At 36.1% G+C, this 18,997-nt stretch overlaps 1 protein-coding gene across 1 annotated transcript in view; it reads right to left on the bottom strand.

Moving 5' to 3' along the window:
* Window positions 1-13,014: 13,014 nt before the first annotated feature.
* LOC127860228 (glycerol-3-phosphate dehydrogenase [NAD(+)], cytoplasmic-like) overlaps window positions 13,015-18,997 on the bottom strand; it is a 33,323-nt gene continuing 27,340 nt past the window's right edge. Inside the window, exon 9 of the mRNA XM_052398159.1 lies at window positions 13,015-13,894. Within this exon, the coding sequence (XP_052254119.1) occupies window positions 13,798-13,894 (97 nt within the window). The 3' untranslated portion in view covers window positions 13,015-13,797. The remainder of the gene's footprint in view (window positions 13,895-18,997) is intronic.

Here is an 18,997-nt window from a genome sequence, read left to right as displayed (position 1 = left end):
AAACACTCTTAAGGTCACAATTTTGTTTCAGATTTTATGAATCTTGGTCATCATATTTATTTTTATGCCCCCCTTCGAAGAAAAGGGAGTATATTGTTTTGCACATGATGATCCGTCGGTCGGTCAGTCCGTCCACAAAATAGTTTCCGGATGATAACTCAAGAACACTTAGGCCTAGGATTATGAAACTTAATAGGTACATTGATCATGACTGGCAGATGACCCCTATTGATTTTGAGGTCACTATGTCAAAGGTCAAGGTCACAGTGACCTGAAGCAGTAAAATGGTTTCTTACATATTCACACAATGGCTGCCACTACAACAGACAGCCCATTTGGGGGGGAATGCGTGTTTTACAAGCAGCCCTTGTTGTAAGCAAAGCTTGATGTTTGGTCATGATTGGTCAAAATATAGGTCACCAGGTCAAATCTTACAAAAACCTTGTAAACACCCCATACGTCAGAGTTTTGGTTCAATAATGATGAAACTTGTCCAGGATGTTTATCTGGACAATATCTAGGTCATGTTTGACGTTTGGTAAAGATTGAATGAATCAACTCCTCTCATGTGAGTGAACTAGGGCCATCTTGGCCCTCTTGTTTTATATCTGATTGATAGTCATTTGTTTTACTAACAAAAAAACAACATCATCGCTGTATATCTTTTAAAAAGATTTTTCTAGGTTTTGTTTGTACATGACATGTAGCTTGTTTAATACTGAAAATTGTTGATTACTAGTATATTATTGGTACTTCTACTTTTTTTCCAGTATAAATACAGTATACATGCTATCTGACTTATCTATAGGTTTTGTTTAGTTGGATGTAGTTAAAATGTACTAATACAACCTTTTTGTTAATTAAGGGGTGTGATTTTAAAAATAATACAAACATTCATTCTTAAATCTAGGACAATTATCGCCATTTTACAAAACTGTGGACAAGTATCTTTATGAACACCGCTAATTGGTAATCTTAACAAGAGTTCCGCGGTCGGATACATATGCCCCCCCCCCCCCCCTCGCAAATATGCCCCCTTGACCTTTGACCTAGTGACCCAAATTTCTGTAGGGGTCATCTACTGTCCAAGGCCTATGCACATAAAGTAATGTCATGCCCTAGATTGTTTATGAAAACATGTGTTTATGTTCATGTACATTGTTCATTTTTACCGTTTATGTTTTGCATCTAAATGACTATGTCACTGTTATTTAATGCTTTTATTGGATGCTGTGTGGAAGTTAGAGCTGATAACAGCCGATGCCTACATTTTGCGCTTCTTTATTATTTGTAATATCCTTTTTAAAAGTCTCATTGTTTAAGCGTCTGTTAATGTGGCAGCCATTTTTGCATAAACAGGAAGTTGATTTCCTGATGCTGACATAAGTGCCTTCTGGGTAGTTTACACTGACTACAGTATTTTGACAGTTTCGTCATACAATATCTTTTGTTAAATACTCATATTCCTTCTTAAAAATTGTTTAAAAAGGTAATAGTCATCTTTATAAATGATTTATTGATTTAATTGATATTTATTTGACTACTGCTTCATTGTAATATCGTCAGAAATATCATTTTAATATGAGTGACATTTACCGTGTCAAGAACGCTCAAATTTTATTGAGCGCTCTTGCGCGCTTTACTGCTCGTTGTTTGTGCGCTTTTTGTGCACAATTCATATGTGCGCTTTTACGTTATTATTGCACAACGTTATGTGTGCGCTTTTGGAGAGTATAAAAGGCACTGAAAATTCTCATTCGAGGACTCTGAACTTTGTTTTCCTAGGTGTGGGACCTATTTTATTTTTCATATATAAGCATTTAAAATACAGTTTTCAATAAGACTTAGCTATTAAAATTAAGACTGAATTTTATAAATACTTAAAAATTGCATTTGTCATCTTTTTAGAACATTATAAAATAGAAAGTGCAAATACTTAACATGACACATGTACGTGTATATTGCTGTATTATAATGTAAATGTCTGAAAATTAATCTGTCTGTTAAGAAATATATATATTGGAAGTTGTTATTTATTTATTCGTTATGAATGAATAAAATTTAGAAAGGTTATAAATCTTGAGTTTGTATATTTTTTTGACAATTTTAAAACAACTGAATAGGCAAAATGTTATTCTTAGTTTACTGTTTATCAGAGTCCATTTTAGTTCCATGTTAAACTTGAATAAAAGCTTCAAGTTTGGAAAAGTTAAAGAAACTGAAGTAAAATCACAGCTACCGCTCGGCTCGTGACATAATTTATGGTGGCAGCGGTGGGATCTTTGATTTCTACATAGATTCAGCGATTGAATCCAGTCTTCGAAAGCAAAATGTCAGACTCCGAATCAGAACAAGAGAATGAAGTATTCTTCAGAACAGCAGCTAACCAGCATTCTGAAGAACCATATCAAGAAAATAAAACAGCACTATCATCATCTAAGTCCAGTACCCCTAGATTAAACAAAAGTGTTTCCAACGTAGAAATGTCAAATGGCAATACAACCGACTGGATGAAAGATGCAGTCACAAATATGGTGTCAATGCAAAATCAGATGTCAAATGCTTTACAGAATGTTACAACACTTCTAGCAAATTTATGTGATAAAAACAACAAACAAGTACAAATTTCCCCCCAGGAACAGGAAGCAAACAATAACCATTTCCGTAATGACAGAGATCAGGGTGAACAAATGTGGGACATTGGCTACCAGCACCCAAGGGAGAACAGGTCTTATGACAGGCAAACAAGAAGTGTAAACCCTCATAAATGCAGTTCAAGCATGAAAATCCCTTCTTTTACTGGCAAAGATGAGTGGAAAGTATGGATTAACAGGTTTGAAATTATTGCTGAAAGACTTCATTGGAATGAAGAAGAAAAACTTGACAATTTATTACCAAAATTGCAAGGCAGTGCTGGTGAATTTGTGTTCATTCAACTGAATCATGAAGTTTTAACCAACTATAGAGAACTTGTTAGTGAAATTAACAACAGATTTAGGGTCATAGAAACTCCAAGAACTTTTGCTGTAAAATTTAGCAAACGAGATCAGAAAGTAGGTGAAACAGCTGAGGAGTATGCTGCAGAACTTAAACGTCTGTATGACAAAGCCCATACAAGGAGAGACTACAGAACACGGCAAGAAGATTTAGTGAGAAGATTCCTGGACGGTCTACGAGATGAAGAAGTGCGGTCAGAAATTGAGTTTATTAAGGAACCCGAGGACATTGATGAAGCAGTGTACCATGTTGTAAATTACATACAAACCAGAACTAGGCATCAATTTCACGATGACAGAAAGAGAAAATTTGTGCGTAGAACTTCGGGATCAGAAAATGAAATAGATTATGAAGTGATTGAAACAGATAATGACGACACTAGCCAACATGCCAATAGAGTCCCAAACAAGAGCCAGCAAAAGCAATTTAATTCAGAAAATACCAAAACATGTGGCATGAAGACTGATATTTCAAGAGAGGCTGCAAAAAGCAAAGAAACTGATGTATTGCAACAAGTTCTGGAAAAACTAAACCAGTTAACCCAAGCCCAACAACAACAACAAACAACTGAACATGGTTTTAAGCAAAAGCTCAAGACAATTAAATGTTATTCTTGTAACCAAGAAAATCATTTTGCTAGGGATTGTCCATTGAAAAATGCCAGGTATCAGAATGAGCAAGTTGCACGAAAAGACTTCTATCAAAATCAGCCTTTAAACTTGAAAGGACCAAGCCGATTGGCCGAGGGGAGGTCCTGGCAAGCATAAATGGCCATGATGACTCAGCAAGTGTAGCCGAAGAAATTGTGCGGCGCAAAAGAGCATTTAGTAGTGGTGTCTATATCAAAGGTAATATTGAAAATGTGCCAGTTATTTTAACAACTGATAATGGAGCAACAAGAACAATCATTTCAGACAGAGTTTACAATAAATTGGACCCTAAAATTAGACCTCAGCTTAACAAATCAGCTTGTTTGACAGGTGCAAGTGGAATTCCTTTAAAAGAATGTGGAAAAGCATTTTTTAACATTGAATTAGGGCCAGTCTCAATGTACAAAGAATTGATTGTTGCTGAAATTGAGGATGATGTTTTGTTAGGAATAGACATTCTGCAAAATGATGATGGAGGTCCCGCAGATATACTTTTGTCAAAAGGAGTAATAGTTTTGAAAGGCAAAAATATACCATGTATTCAAATTGGAATGAAAAACAATGTTCGAAAAGTAACAGCAGCTGACCATTTCATCATTCCACCTCTCAGCGAAGCGGTCATTGATGTGTTTATTGAGCGTAAAGAATCAGATGATGTGTCTAAAAAAACAGATTTTATTGTAGAACCTACACAACACTTTTGTGAAACATATCCATTGAAGATGGCCTCAGTATTAGTTGATATAAATAGAAACCCGACAGGCAAAATACGTCTTTTAAATCCATTCCCATATAGTGTAGATATTAATCAAGACTCAGTATTAGGCCAAGCCGAACAAATCGACAGTATAATAAGTACACTTAAAGGTCAAGAACACACACCGGAAGAGGGCAATAATTTCTCTGTACGCCAAGTTACTATCAGTAACAAATCAGATCAAATCATCATTAAGGTAAAAGAAGAGATATCCTTGGAAAATAAAGAAATTCCAGAACACTTAAAAAAATTGTACCAAACGCCTGTTAAAAACTGCAGTGAACAAGAAAATCAAGTTATAGCAAATCTGCTAGCTAGGTTTCAAAACAGTTTTTCTAAAAATGACCTTGACATTGGTTTGACAAATGTAATAGAGCCCCCTATCAATACAGGTGATACACAAACAGTGAAACAAGCTCAAAGAAGAGTGTCAATGGTTTATGCCGAAGCAGGAAAAAGGGGAATAGAAGAATTACTGGACAAGGGAGTAATAAGAAAGATCAGGACCAGTCCAAGAAACCCACAGTGTAATGGCCGGACAGACCGTTTTAACAAGAATCGAGGATGCCTCGCAGGGGCTTATAGAGCCACACCTAGTGAGTCGACCACATTGACCCCAAACCTTCTTACCATTGGCAGAGAAGTCCGTTTACCATCAGAGTTGGTGTTTGGTAGCACAACAACATGCGACAACAACACTATTACAACGTACGGAGATTATGTCGACTGGCTGCGGTCAAGATTTCAAAAGGCACATCAGGTAGCAATTGATCACCTTGGGACTGCTGCCAAGCGCAACAAAGCAATTTATGATGCAAGAGTGTCAATAAACATTTACAACACTGGTGATGTTGTTTGGTATCTCAATGAAGCGAGAAAGCCTGGAATAGCACCGAAGTTAGAACGAACATACGATGGTCCTTTTCTGGTGAGCAAGAAAATTTCAGAAGTGAATTTCAAGTTACGACTAGACAAGCAAGGAAATGAAAAAATTGTTCATCATAATAAACTCAAGCCATACGAAGGAGATCAAGTGCCAAAATGGATTCTGAAAGAACAACGGAAGTTAAAATTTTAAACCATGATGTTTCATATTGTGTTTTAATATATTTTGTGTGCAGTTATAACATTTGTTTTAGTCATGTACATGAGTGTAAACCAAGATTGTTTGAACTTCATTGCATTAGATGATGCAGAGAAAAAGATTATATTGTTTATTTATTTGTGTCTTAAAAATGTGGATTTTAAAACTGTAAAAGTATTTGCACCTCAAAAATCACAATGGATACATAGTTATGGAAAAAAATCAGCTCTTGTGATTGTTGTTATAAGTAATGTCAACAAAAGAAAACAGTATTTGTGATGGAATAGTGCTAATGTGATTCTGTTATAGAAGAGATGTATAGTTAACTTGTGGCATGATTTAGTTGTGAAGTTAAAATGTCAGAGAGTTGTTTAAAGTCTTAAGAACGGGTATTCACGGTATTGAATAGGGAAAGATTGACCTTAAGTATGGTCGGGAATGAATCACCATGTGTGACAGGCAATGAGCCGGGAACCGATTGATAAAATGCAATGATTAAGAATATGAACGGGTTTTGAGTCTGACAAAATAATCGTTATCAAGTTAACAGTGTAACAGAAAGCACAGCAGTGAATTTGAGCGTTGTTGATATTTTGCATTTGAATTTTCGTCAGTGAAATGATTAAGTGTAATTGAGTGTTAAAGCATCAGAATTTGAACGAAATCAATTATTTATTTATTTTTTTTAATTTTAATTTCGCCGAAAAGAAAAATACAATGTTAAAGCATACATAATCCAAAGACACAAGTGGAGAACAGTTATTTGTAAGTGATGTGATGTGACTAAAAATATGTTTCAGAAGAAAAGTGACAACATGCTTGTTATTCATTTTCAGTCAACAAACCAATCATCTTGCCATCATGTCTCAATTCTCATCCAGTAGTCAACGTCGTCGCGCCTATCAGTGCCTGAAATGCTGCCATCGGATGGACAAAGTGTACATTGAGGCGAAATACCGCGTGTACAGCCATTTCCTGAAGGAGCACATGAGTCTGGATCAAGCTCCATACTACTGTCGTCTGTGCCTCTTCAGATGTTTCAAACGCGCAGAACTGGAAAAGCATGTTCACAGTTTCCGTCGTCATGCACTTGTGCTCCAGGAGAAAAACATCCCTGACAGTCCAGAGTTCCTTGTCAGTAATCAATCTCCATATCTCATTACTGACCGGGATGTTGCTGTCCTTTCTGCTGAAGAAAGCAAACGCCATTGGCTCTCTATCTCCAAAAAGCCTGACATTCTGTCTCAAGCCATACAGTCTGTGCTTCCAGACCTGAGTCCTGTCAGCAACTGGCCACTGTCTCCTTTCCTACAGCAATCTTCTCCAACACAACCGTCCAGACTTACTCCTCTTCAGACATTTCAACCTCAACCCATCACCTACGTCAACCTCTCGGAATGCATAGGCCCCCTGCAACAGCTGATCAATGTCATCGGAACATCAACAAACACCCCAACGCTAGCACCAAATCAACTAACCCTGACCAGCCTCCCACCATCTCACACCGCACAAACAGAAGCACCTCAAGCCATAATAGACCAAGAAGATCTTTTGACCACTCTGCCAACCATCGAAGAATGTCGTGCTCTTGCCCCTGAAACAACATCTGACTCCAGCTCTTCATCTGGCTCTTCATCATCTTCATCATCAGTCTCATCCAACTCGTCTGTTAAAAGACACAATGAACTAATGGCTGTGTTGGCAGACATCAATAACAACTTGAAAAATATACACACAGAAATCAACAAGCAGTATCGCTTCAATTGTGACTTCACAAAGAGCATGGCAGACCTCACTGACATCCTGAGGAGTCAAAACCAACCAACACAACCAGCAGCTGAGTGTCCCCCACCCACATATCATCATCCGGATTACAGCCACAGCAACACCCATCACCGTCTTGACCATTCTGCAACTGAAACATCTACCGTCCGATACAACCAGCACCGTGACCGTTCTCCTTTGCGCCCCAGAAATCACGACTCGAGGGACAGACATGACAAGGAAAACCACCGCGACAGAAGATTCGTGCATCGTCGTATGTATTAGTTGTCTGAAACATTGAAACATTGTCATTTCACTTACAATAAACCTTGAATAACATCTTTTAAAGCTTTGCATATTCAGGATTGTATCATTTAGTGCTTTAAATTATCTAGTCATTTTGTTTAGAAGGTTTAATAATTATTTAAGTATAAATGTTTGCAAGTGAATACATGTTGACTAATTAACTTTGGTATTCAAGTTGAAATATGGTATTCAAGATTTTCTTGAGAGTAATTTTTTTGTTGTATGTAAAAATATTGCTGAACAGTCAGTTAAATTATTTACATTGTGTTTACTTGTACAAATTGGAAGTCTTGTCATCACATTATTTATATTGACTTTCTCTAATCTCAAATAATTTATTATTGTACATAGGATTGAAATTTGTTGTGATTGTTTTTACAGCATTTTGTTGTATGGTAGTTCTTGTGCTTTAAGCAGTGAAACATAACACTGTACAAAGTGTTGTACCTTAAAAAATGCTCAAAATCACACTGTACAAAGTGTTTATTTTTTTTTATATATTACAGATTTACTGATATTGTAACTGTTAGAGAGTTAAAGTACAAATTTTTAATTACTTAATTATTTAAAGGAGGACCTTTAAAATTGAAGGAGGGGTAATGTCATGCCCTAGATTGTTTATGAAAACATGTGTTTATGTTCATGTACATTGTTCATTTTTACCGTTTATGTTTTGCATCTAAATGACTATGTCACTGTTATTTAATGCTTTTATTGGATGCTGTGTGGAAGTTAGAGCTGATAACAGCCGATGCCTACCTTTTGCGCTTCTTTATTATTTGTAATATCCTTTTTAAAAGTCTCATTGTTTAAGCGTCTGTTAATGTGGCAGCCATTTTTGCATAAACAGGAAGTTGATTTCCTGATGCTGACATAAGTGCCTTCTGGGTAGTTTACACTGACTACAGTATTTTGACAGTTTCGTCATACAATATCTTTTGTTAAATACTCATATTCCTTCTTAAAAATTGTTTAAAAAGGTAATAGTCATCTTTATAAATGATTTATTGATTTAATTGATATTTATTTGACTACTGCTTCATTGTAATATCGTCAGAAATATCATTTTAATATGAGTGACATTTACCGTGTCAAGAACGCTCAAATTTTATTGTGCGCTCTTGCGCGCTTTACTGCTCGTTGTTTGTGCGCTTTTTGTGCACAATTCATATGTGCGCTTTTACGTTATTATTGCACAACGTTATGTGTGCGCTTTTGGAGAGTATAAAAGGCACTGAAAATTCTCATTCGAGGACTCTGAACTTTGTTTTCCTAGGTGTGAGACCTATTTTATTTTTCTTATATAAGCATTTAAAATACAGTTTTCAATAAGACTTAGCTATTAAAATTAAGACTGAATTTTATAAATACTTAAAAATTGCATTTGTCATCTTTTTAGAACATTATAAAATAGAAAGTGCAAATACTTAACATGACACATGTACGTGTATATTGCTGTATTATAATGTAAATGTCTGAAAATTAATCTGTCTGTTAAGAAATATATATATTGGAAGTTGTTATTTATTTATTCGTTATGAATGAATAAAATTTAGAAAGGTTATAAATCTTGAGTTTGTATATTTTTTTGACAATTTTAAAACAACTGAATAGGCAAAATGTTATTCTTAGTTTACTGTTTATCAGAGTCCATTTTAGTTCCATGTTAAACTTGAATAAAAGCTTCAAGTTTGGAAAAGTTAAAGAAACTGAAGTAAAATCACAGCTACCGCTCGGCTCGTGACAGTATCAAGCCAATTGATCAATTCGTTGATGAGTTATTGATCGGAAACAATTAGACATTTATTGCGACAGTGACCTTTGACCTAGTGACCCCAATTCAATAGGGGTCATCTACTGTCCATGGCAAATGCACATGTAACGTATCAAGCCAATCAGTCAATCCGTAGACGAGTTATTGATCAGAAACAATTTTCACACTTATTGAGACAGTGACCTTGACCTTTGACCTAGTGACCCCAATTTCAATAGGGGTCATCTACTGTCCAAGGCCAATGCACATGTGAAGTATCAAGCAAATCAGTCAATTCTTTGAAGAGTTATTGATCGGAAACGATTTTCACACTTGTGAAAAAGACCTTTGACCTAGTAACCCTAATTTCAATAGGGGTCATCTACTGTCCAAGGCCAATCCACATGTGAAGTTTCAAGCCAATCGGTCAATTTATTGACAAGTTATTGATCGGAAACAAATTTGTCTACCAACAGACTGACGGAACTCCAGCAAAACAATATACCCCCTCTTCTTCGAAGATGCTTCAAATAGAATAAATTTTACATATTGTTTCTTATATAAAATTTAGTACAACTTCAAACCCTTCTTCGAACATACTTTCAAGTACAAAGGTACCTTGTATTATAATTAACTTTATCTTAAATTGGCGCTTTAAAAAAAAATAAAATTTGAGCCAAGCTCTGGGAAAACGGCTCTGAATGCATGTACAGTCTACACAGGTTAACCGGGGACAACACTTTCCACTTTTGTGGTACTTTTCTTTTAAAGGAAGTCTCTTCTTAGCGAAAATCCAGTTTAGGCGAAAATTGTTGTCCCTAATAAGCTTTTTACAGACTGCACAAGCTAATCTTGGATGACACATGCATTAAATCACATGCATTATAGGTCGCAGTGGTGTCAGTGGTGGATATGGTGTCAGCCTAGCGATTTGGAGGTCAGGGGTTAAATCCCCAGTGTGGGAGCGTTCTTTAGATTTATCCCATAGACACCAAGTACTGGTTCTAGTCCCAGGAAACAGACTCGAGAGTGTTTCAAACAAGCCTTAGGCTTTCTATGCCATCAAGCTTAAATGAATGGGTTTTAAGGTAAATCCCATTTTCCTAGAGGCTTATTTCTAACAAACTATACAATTTTCAGTGAAATAAATGCCATCTACTTTCGCCATAACAAATTCCCCATTTAAATAGATGCATTAAGTTATTTGGAGGAGCTATGGGCTTTTATTGAAAATAGCTGGGATGACATTGGTTCTGTCTAATTTTCATTCGTAATAATAATGTCATGCTTATTCATTCACAACATTTGCAGAAAAAATCGGTTGCTGGTAGCCAATTAACCAATAGAAAAACAATTCTTCGACAATTGTTAGTGCTACTAACATCAGAATTTTCATCAAAAGCACTACATGTCACAAGCATATATCAATTACATTAGAGCCACTCTCTGGGATAATGTGGCTTATGCATGTTTGTAAAGCCATCATTGATCAGCCTGTGCCATCAGCTTTTATGGTATTTTTCGTTCAAGGAAGTCTCTTCTTAAAGAAACAGTCAAAGCAATTTAGGTGGAAAGTGTTGTCCCTAATGAGCCCTGTTGACTACATGGGCTAATTGTGGACGACACTTTACTTAAATCCATTAAACACTGTTTTACCCCCAAACGAGCCTTATGTATTTTGCGCCGCTCTTTTAATGAACTTCTATAAACAAATGAATCTTTTGATTGCCATTCAACAGGTTCTGTATGAACATACATGTTGTTTTTTGTAAAGTACATAAATCCAAGGATATATGTTAAATGGCCAAATACAAACTCCGAGTTCATTTTCAATTTGTAGAATTAACCCCAAGGCCCTTTTAATTTTCTTTAATAAATGTTTATTAGAAATTAGAACAAGAGCACCGCCTTGCGGGTGCAGACCGCTCATCTATTTTCTTTTTAAAGGTGAAGGGACTCTCATTTTCAATCACAAAGGAGGGAGGGGTGGAGTGAAGAGCGGTGCATTGTGTGGGGGTGTGGACATTTATTACATTTTCTTCCAAAAAAGCCAAAAAAGGAAAAAAAAAATCGGGGGGGGGGGGGGGGGGTGGGGGGGGGGGGGTGATTCTTGGGTGTGATGGTTGGACGGTATTTCAAACATAAAATAATAAAAATAAATATTTGTGTTTTTTAACCGTTTCATAAAAAAATTGGGGGGGGGGGGTGAGGTGGGGGGGTATAGTGTGAGGGTTGTGGTGGTAATTTGTGAGATGAATATTTGTGTTTTTTAACCGTTTCATAAAAAAAAATTGGGGGGGGGGGGTGAGGTGGGGGGGTATAGTGTGAGGGTGTGGTGGTAATTTGTGAGATGATCTTAAAAAAAAAAAAAAAAAAATAGGGTGGGGGGATTCGGGTGGGGGGAGGGGGGGGTGGGGGGGGGATTCTTGGGTGCGATGGTTTGGACGGTATTTCAAACATAAAATAATCAAAATAAATAGTTTTGTTTTTTAACCGTTTAAAAAAAAAAATTGGGGAGGGGGTGGGGTGGGGGAGGGGTATAGTGTGAGGGTGTGGTGGTCATTTGTGAGATGATCTTAAAAAAAAAAAAAAAAAAAAAAAAAAAAAAGGGGGGGGGGGGGGGGTGGGGGGGGGGCACGGGCGATGGTTTGGGTGGAGTCTATTGTGGTATGTCAGGTAAGAGTAGTTTTGTCAAAGTATCAATCAAATCTAATCATATATAAAGAAGTAATGGCAATTTTAGAGAAATTTAATAATTTGACCTTGAGAGTCAAGGTCATTCAAAGGTCAAGGTAAAATTCAACTTGCCAGGTACAGTAACCTCATGATAGCATGAAAGTATTTGAAGTTTGAAAGCAATAGCCTTGATACTTAAGAAGTAAAGTGGATCGAAACACAAAATTTAACCATATATTCAAAGTTACTAAGTCAAAAAAGGCCCATAATTCCATAAAAATGACATCCAGAGTTATGCAACTTGTCCTTTTACTGTACCCTTATGATAGTTTGCGTGTGTTCCAAGTATGAAAGCAATATCTATGATACTTTAGGGGTAAAGTGGACCAAAACACAAAACTTAACCAAACTTTCAATTTTCTAAGTATAAAGGGCCCATAATTCCGTCCAAATGCCAGTCAGAGTTACATAACTTTGCCTGCACAGTCCCCTTACGGTAGTTAGTAAGTGTTGCAAGTATGAAAGCAATAGCTTTGATACTTAAGGAATAAAATGGACCTCAACACAAAACTTAACCAAAATTTTCAATTTTCTAAGTATAAAAAGGGCACATAATTCTGTCAAAATGCACGCCAGAGTTATCTAACTTTGCCTGCCCAGTCCCCTCATGATAGTAAGTAAGTGTACCAAGTTTGAATGCAATAGCATTGATATTTTCTGAAAAAAGTGGACCTAAACGCAAAACTTAACCAAAATTTTCAATTTTCTAAGTATAAAAAGGGCACATTATTCAGTCAAAATGCACGCCAGAGTTATCTAACTTTGCCTGCCCAGTCCCCTCATGATAGTTAGTAAGTGTACCAAGTTTGAATGCAATAGCATTGATACTTTCTGAGAAAAGTGGACCTAAACGCAAAACTTAACCGGACGCCGACGCCGACGCAGACGCCGACGCCAAGGTGATGACAATAGCTCATAATTTTTTTTCAAAAAATAGATGAGCTAAAAATATCAAGAAAACACACACTTGGTTTATAGTAAATGTATTTCAAATAAATAGTAGATACATTTTAAATACAATAATAAGACAAAGTAAAAAATATATATAACATTCCGTTAACAATAAGGGTAAAAGTTTCAAAACCAAAAGCACCCATATGAAACAAACGCAAACATTTGCATTCAAGGCATACAAATATTATACTTAAAAATTGTTCATTATTATTATTACTAAATCAAACATTACAATCCATATTCTTAAAATCAACAAAGAACAAAATATCCTGAGAAAAAGCTACTAAATAAACAATGCAACTATACGATCCTTAACAATGTATATAGCACAATCTCTCTCTTTTTTTTAAATGTTAGTGTCTCATCATGTTCAATTTGAAGTAACTTTTGCATAATCACTATCCTTTGGCTTAAAGCATCTAATGTCTGTTGTTCAATGCCTACATTAGAACTCCATTTTGTATTGGCTGAATGAACAACAATAAATCAAATATTATTTTATGAATACCAGTTCTAAGATATGTTTATCAAACATGCCCTCAGATCTGTAAGAGAATCTCTATGAGTATAACAGCAGGATTTCTAAGCAATGTAGCCTCCCTATGCTCTTGTGGTATGTAGCCTATTGCCATGTTTACCCAAGTAGTTTGTAACCTTGCCCAATTTAACATTTACATGTTAGTTAAAGTGTAAAAATGACAAAATTGTCATAGCTGTTTGTAGCAATGCCATTCTAGTGCGAGGTACATGTAACCTGAACCACAAGAATCCACAAGTGGTTATGTTTGTTTCCAAACTAAATATGTTCAGGGTGGTTCCGTAGACAGTCGATGAATTCCCTCGGGTCCATCTCCCTCTCACATATACGGTAGATGGCCGTAAACATGGGAAACCTGAAATATAGTCACATCTACAATAGACTGCCGTAAACAGGGGAAACCCAGTCCTGTTTACCCTACCAATTGCTCCTCAGTAGTATGGAGGACATCTCTCAGTAGTTTTGGGCTGTTGTCAGTAGTTTTAACCTTTTCAATCATTTTGAGCATTAAAACCCCATGACTTGGTCACATATCAGTTTAACGGTACATAAAGCATTAGATGAATTTACTTGCTAATAATTTCATCAGTTAAGTGATTTTTTTGGCTTTTATTTGTTACAGCCTGTGCCATTTGGATTGGGAAAATTAAAGCGTGATTAACCATGAAATTGGAAAAAATAGCGTGATAAACCATGAAATTGGAAAAAATAGCGCGATAAGCCATGAAATTGGGAAACATTAAGCATATAAATATGATTATAAGTAACAGAATTAAAATTGTTTTTAAGTGCATGTTTGACAGCATTTTTATATTATAAAGTGCTGCTTTAATGTCTTCTTACAATGAAGACAATATTAAGTTTATATCCATCCACATGCATATTAAACTTGCAATATTCTATAGATTCTTAAATACACCATTCGATCATAAGCTTTTTAAGAGTAGCTATTAATTTAATTCAATACTTTTTTAAATTGAATAACATAAGGGGAAAACATAAACAAATATTGACAAACACCACACCCTTTGGTGTTCTTGTTGTGTTAATGATGCATTAAATTGAGTTAAAATAATATATTTTATTTGTTTACCTTTCGATATCTTGCACTTGACAACCTCAGTTCAATGCTATTTCATTAAACTGTACTGCACAACAAACATAATAAAGCAGAATATGCATATGAATCTGTGTATACACAGATCCACTAACATATAAATCAAATTGTGTTTGTCTCTTTCCATTTTCGAACGATACTCATCTTGTTATTATAATAAATGCTTTAACTTTGTGAGTAGACTAAACTCCAATTTTTCAACACTCATTTCCGTGACGCACATTCACTGTGCAGATTTATGATAAATATGTGTAGCTGGATAGCGACGTAAAATCGTATATATTCGGCTAAATTTGCGAACCAATACGTAAGTCAGTTGTCGTTCGGTGACGACTCGACAAGCTCGATAAGCACTTGTTCCCCGCGAGGCTTGAATTTTAACGTTTCTTTAATTACTACGCACGCGCCAAAATGATTATGATTGATAAATTACCTGCAAAGACCAAAAATATGCGAAAGTACGATTAAAAACTGAAATTTGACCATTTTGATCGATGGATCTGTAGTTTTTCAGTACAAATCCGTAGTGCGTAGTTTAGCCAAATATTCCGTAGTAACTACGGCGAATCCGTAGAAGTAAACAGGTCTGGAAACCGGAAAAAGAGTCACATCTACAATAGACTGCCATAAACAAGGGAAACCTGAAATAGTCACATCTACAATAGACTGCCGTAAACAGGGGAAACCTGAAATAGAGTCACATCTACAATAGACTGCCGTAAACAGGGGAAACCTGAAATAGAGTCACATCTACAATAGACTGCAGTAAACAGGGGAAACCTGAAATAGAGTCACATCTACAATAGATGGCCGTAAACAGGGGAAACCTGAAATATAGTCACATGTACAATAGACTGCTGTAAACAGGGGAAACCTGAAATAAAGTCACATCTACAATAGACTGCCGTAAACAGGGGAAACCTGAAATATAGTCACATCTACAATAGACTGCCGTAAACAGGGGAAACTGAAATATAGTCACATCTACAATAGAGTGCCGTAAACAGGGGAAACCTGAAATAGAGTCACATCTACAACTGCCGTAAACAGGGGGAAACCTGAAATAGAGTCACATCTACAATAGACTGCCATAAACAGGGGAAACCTGAAATATAGTCACATCTACAATAGACTGCCGTAAACAGGGGAAACCAAAAACAAAGTTTGATAGGGGGCGTATAAAAGTCTGTTTGGTTTGTCGCTTTGTCCATGGGTTTGTCGGTTGGTTGGGCTGTCTCCGCATAAAATATTTTAAGTATGTGGTGTTCCTGAGTGATGAGCTCATAAGTTTAGCCACTTTTTATGCATAAAGTGCTATAAGTTTGTGGAGCTAATTCTACATTTCTCAAGGGATTGAGCTGAAACTCAAATGATATTTCACCAACATGCAGTGCAGATGTGTGAAGAAATAATGTTTATGAGCAGAGATCCTAATGTGCCTGAGTTATGCACCCTGGAACCAAGCCAAGGGCCTGGCAGCTATGCAGGTCTCAAAGGGGGTGAAGCTGCATTTTCAGTCACTCCTGTGACAAAGCTATTGTTTTTTTAATATGGAGAAAATACTAAGCCTTTCATTTTGGAAGAAACATATAGACAACACTTAGAAAGGGACAGACATTTGACACTGTGAACTAAAATTTTAGAAAAGTTGCATCTATTTAAATGAATACTCTTCGTTGGAGAGGCATATATACATTCCCTTATAAAGAAGGAAAATAGTTGCATCAATTTAAAGAAATTCCCTTTGGCTAAGGGGGCCTATATAAGGCCCCAGCTAAGGAAGGAAAAAAAGCTTTTTGTGCCTTTTTTATGCCCCCCTTCGAAGAAGAGGGGGTATATTGTTTTTGGCCTGTCTGTCTGTCATTGTATGTGTGTGTCTGTCTGTCCCAAAACTTTAACCTTGGTCATAACCAGAGCTACAGATAAGCTTTTTGGGGTAATTGGGTAATACCCATCAAAATAAGAATGAATTGGGTAATTGAAAACGTGATTGGGTATCCAAAAGTATCATACCCGCTCATTTATAAAAAAATAATTGGGTATTTGTACCAAAACAAACAAGTGAATTGGGTAATTGCAATAAAACATGAATTTAGCTTCTCAAAACCGTACCTACATAAAGTCACTGTTATGTATTCAATTGCAGTATAGGTTGTTCCATCTTTCTGCTACCAGATTCAACAATGGAATTTCTCAACCCACTCATCGATTGCGTTTCTACTTGTTTTTGTTCCAATATGGGCCAGTACTTTCGTTTTGAAAACACAACACACCCCCATCCAGGGGGCTGGAACGGTGTTGGATAGTATAATAGTGTATTTTGACCGAAAATGCACAAAATTAAAATTAAATATAATAATATTAAAATGGGTTTCAACTCATTTTTTTTTTATTTTCTGACAGCCATCAATCAGAGTCCGGTTGCATTGCCAAAAAAATAATACAAATAAACCACTTTGGCATTTAGACGTAGCTAAGACATAGTTCTATCAATAAACAATAACAACTTACAGCACAAGGCACTTAAAATCTTATTTTGGAGAGCTTAAACATATCTGATTGATGGCTGTCAGGAAATAATTTTTTTAGTTGAAACCCTTGTTGCAATAATTAAATTAAAAACTTTTGTTTCGGCATTTTCGGTCTAAACACACTTTATTACCGTAAAAATGCAGTCATAAGTCGAGATTTTTGGTCTCCAAAAATTGATTTAAATTATAGTCTCGACTTATGAGATCGTCAATGAAAAAAAAATCGAGGTAGATCGATCCCCGTGTTGTCCCGGTAATGGTTGTTAAAGTTGTTGTTGTCACGAAAACTCGTTGATTTACAGCGCAAAAAGTCTTATTTTAACTTAGGCGAATTAATTAAATCATATTTGTCAACTTAACTTCTGCTTATTTTGATAATTTAAACCAAAGTTTAATGTTAGCAAGTGTGTTTTTTACTGGAATTGTAAACAAAGAGTTAGAAAAATTTGCACTCTGTGTGAATTGACAGTTTGACGTCATCAAAGGAAAGCCGCTTCCTGTCTAAAGCCATAAAGCGACAAATTTCTCGCCGACAAAATTGGCTTCCTTTGTCTAGCAATCAATATGCTGAACCAATCGTATGTTTGTTCATTTATGGCAATCGTCCAATTAAATAATAGCACGTGCATAGCTCAGCCTTTCGAATCTTTTGCAGAGAATGGAGGTGGAGTTTAACGGTTAATTTCAAGCAAGTGTTTTACGCATGTTGAGTTCCGATTTGCCGTAATTACTCGGCCATGTCGGCCTTAGCATTAAAACGACAAATTTATACATTTATCTATGATTTTCCGAGAAATACCGATAAGTTCCGATTTACAAACTTCATGTAAAGTTCCTCACAATGGCCGACGCTTGTGTTTACAAAATTCCTGAACACATATATCGTAAATAATGGCGCAGTGTGTTGTTGGATTATTACTGAATATCAAATTGCAAGGTAAAACTATTTTTAACTACTATAATATCGGGTTTGTTTAATATAACAAACATGTTAATCAATATAGTTGCGTCACAAAGTCGGAAATAAATTTGATGGGGTCGCAATTTTATTGACGCTGATTTTCCAATTGTTTGTATTTTTTACCCGACTTATAAAGTGAACATACACAAAATGTCACATTTTCGAACCATTTTTATACCCCCGACTTATGAATGGGTAGACCTATGACTGCATTTTTACGGTATACTATCCCAACACCGGTCCAGCCCTCTGTGCACCCCATCAACAAGTTCATCTAAAATACTACCGCAGATGTCCATGGAACAAAACATGGAGTTAATAATGTCATTAACTATGCCCTTTGCAATTGTTTTAGATTTATTTACCACGACAAAGGAATCTATATGTTTTTTTTGTATTTTTTGCGGAACTTTTCGTCTGCCTCGAGATGCCAATTTGTTTGACTCGCATGTGTTATCATCTAAACGATTGGTAAATACGTTACCAGATAAAACAAGCGCTTGTCGATAAAGACTCGAGTCAAAACGGCCAAAACAAAAAGGGATTTTTCATTACGCATAGAAGGCGGCTCAAATTGGGTATCGGCAATTTGTTTTGCGTACCGGTACGCACAGATTTTGAAAAAATTGCGTATCCACCTATTTTTGATTGCGTATTTACGCAAATACGCAGCTTTGCGTATTTACGCAAATACGCAGCTTATCTGTAGCTCTGGTCATAACTTTTGCAATATTGAAGATAGCAACTTGATATTTGGCATGCATGTGTATCCTATGGAGCTGCACATTCTGAGTGGTGAAAGGTAAAGGTCACAGTCATTCTCCAAGTTCAAAGGTAAAATATATGGGG

This window comes from Dreissena polymorpha, chromosome 15 (genome assembly GCF_020536995.1).
Source record: "Dreissena polymorpha isolate Duluth1 chromosome 15, UMN_Dpol_1.0, whole genome shotgun sequence".
NCBI lineage: Eukaryota > Metazoa > Mollusca > Bivalvia > Myida > Dreissenidae > Dreissena > Dreissena polymorpha.
Note: the sequence above shows the minus strand (reverse complement) of the source record. Positions and strands in the feature narration are given on the sequence as shown.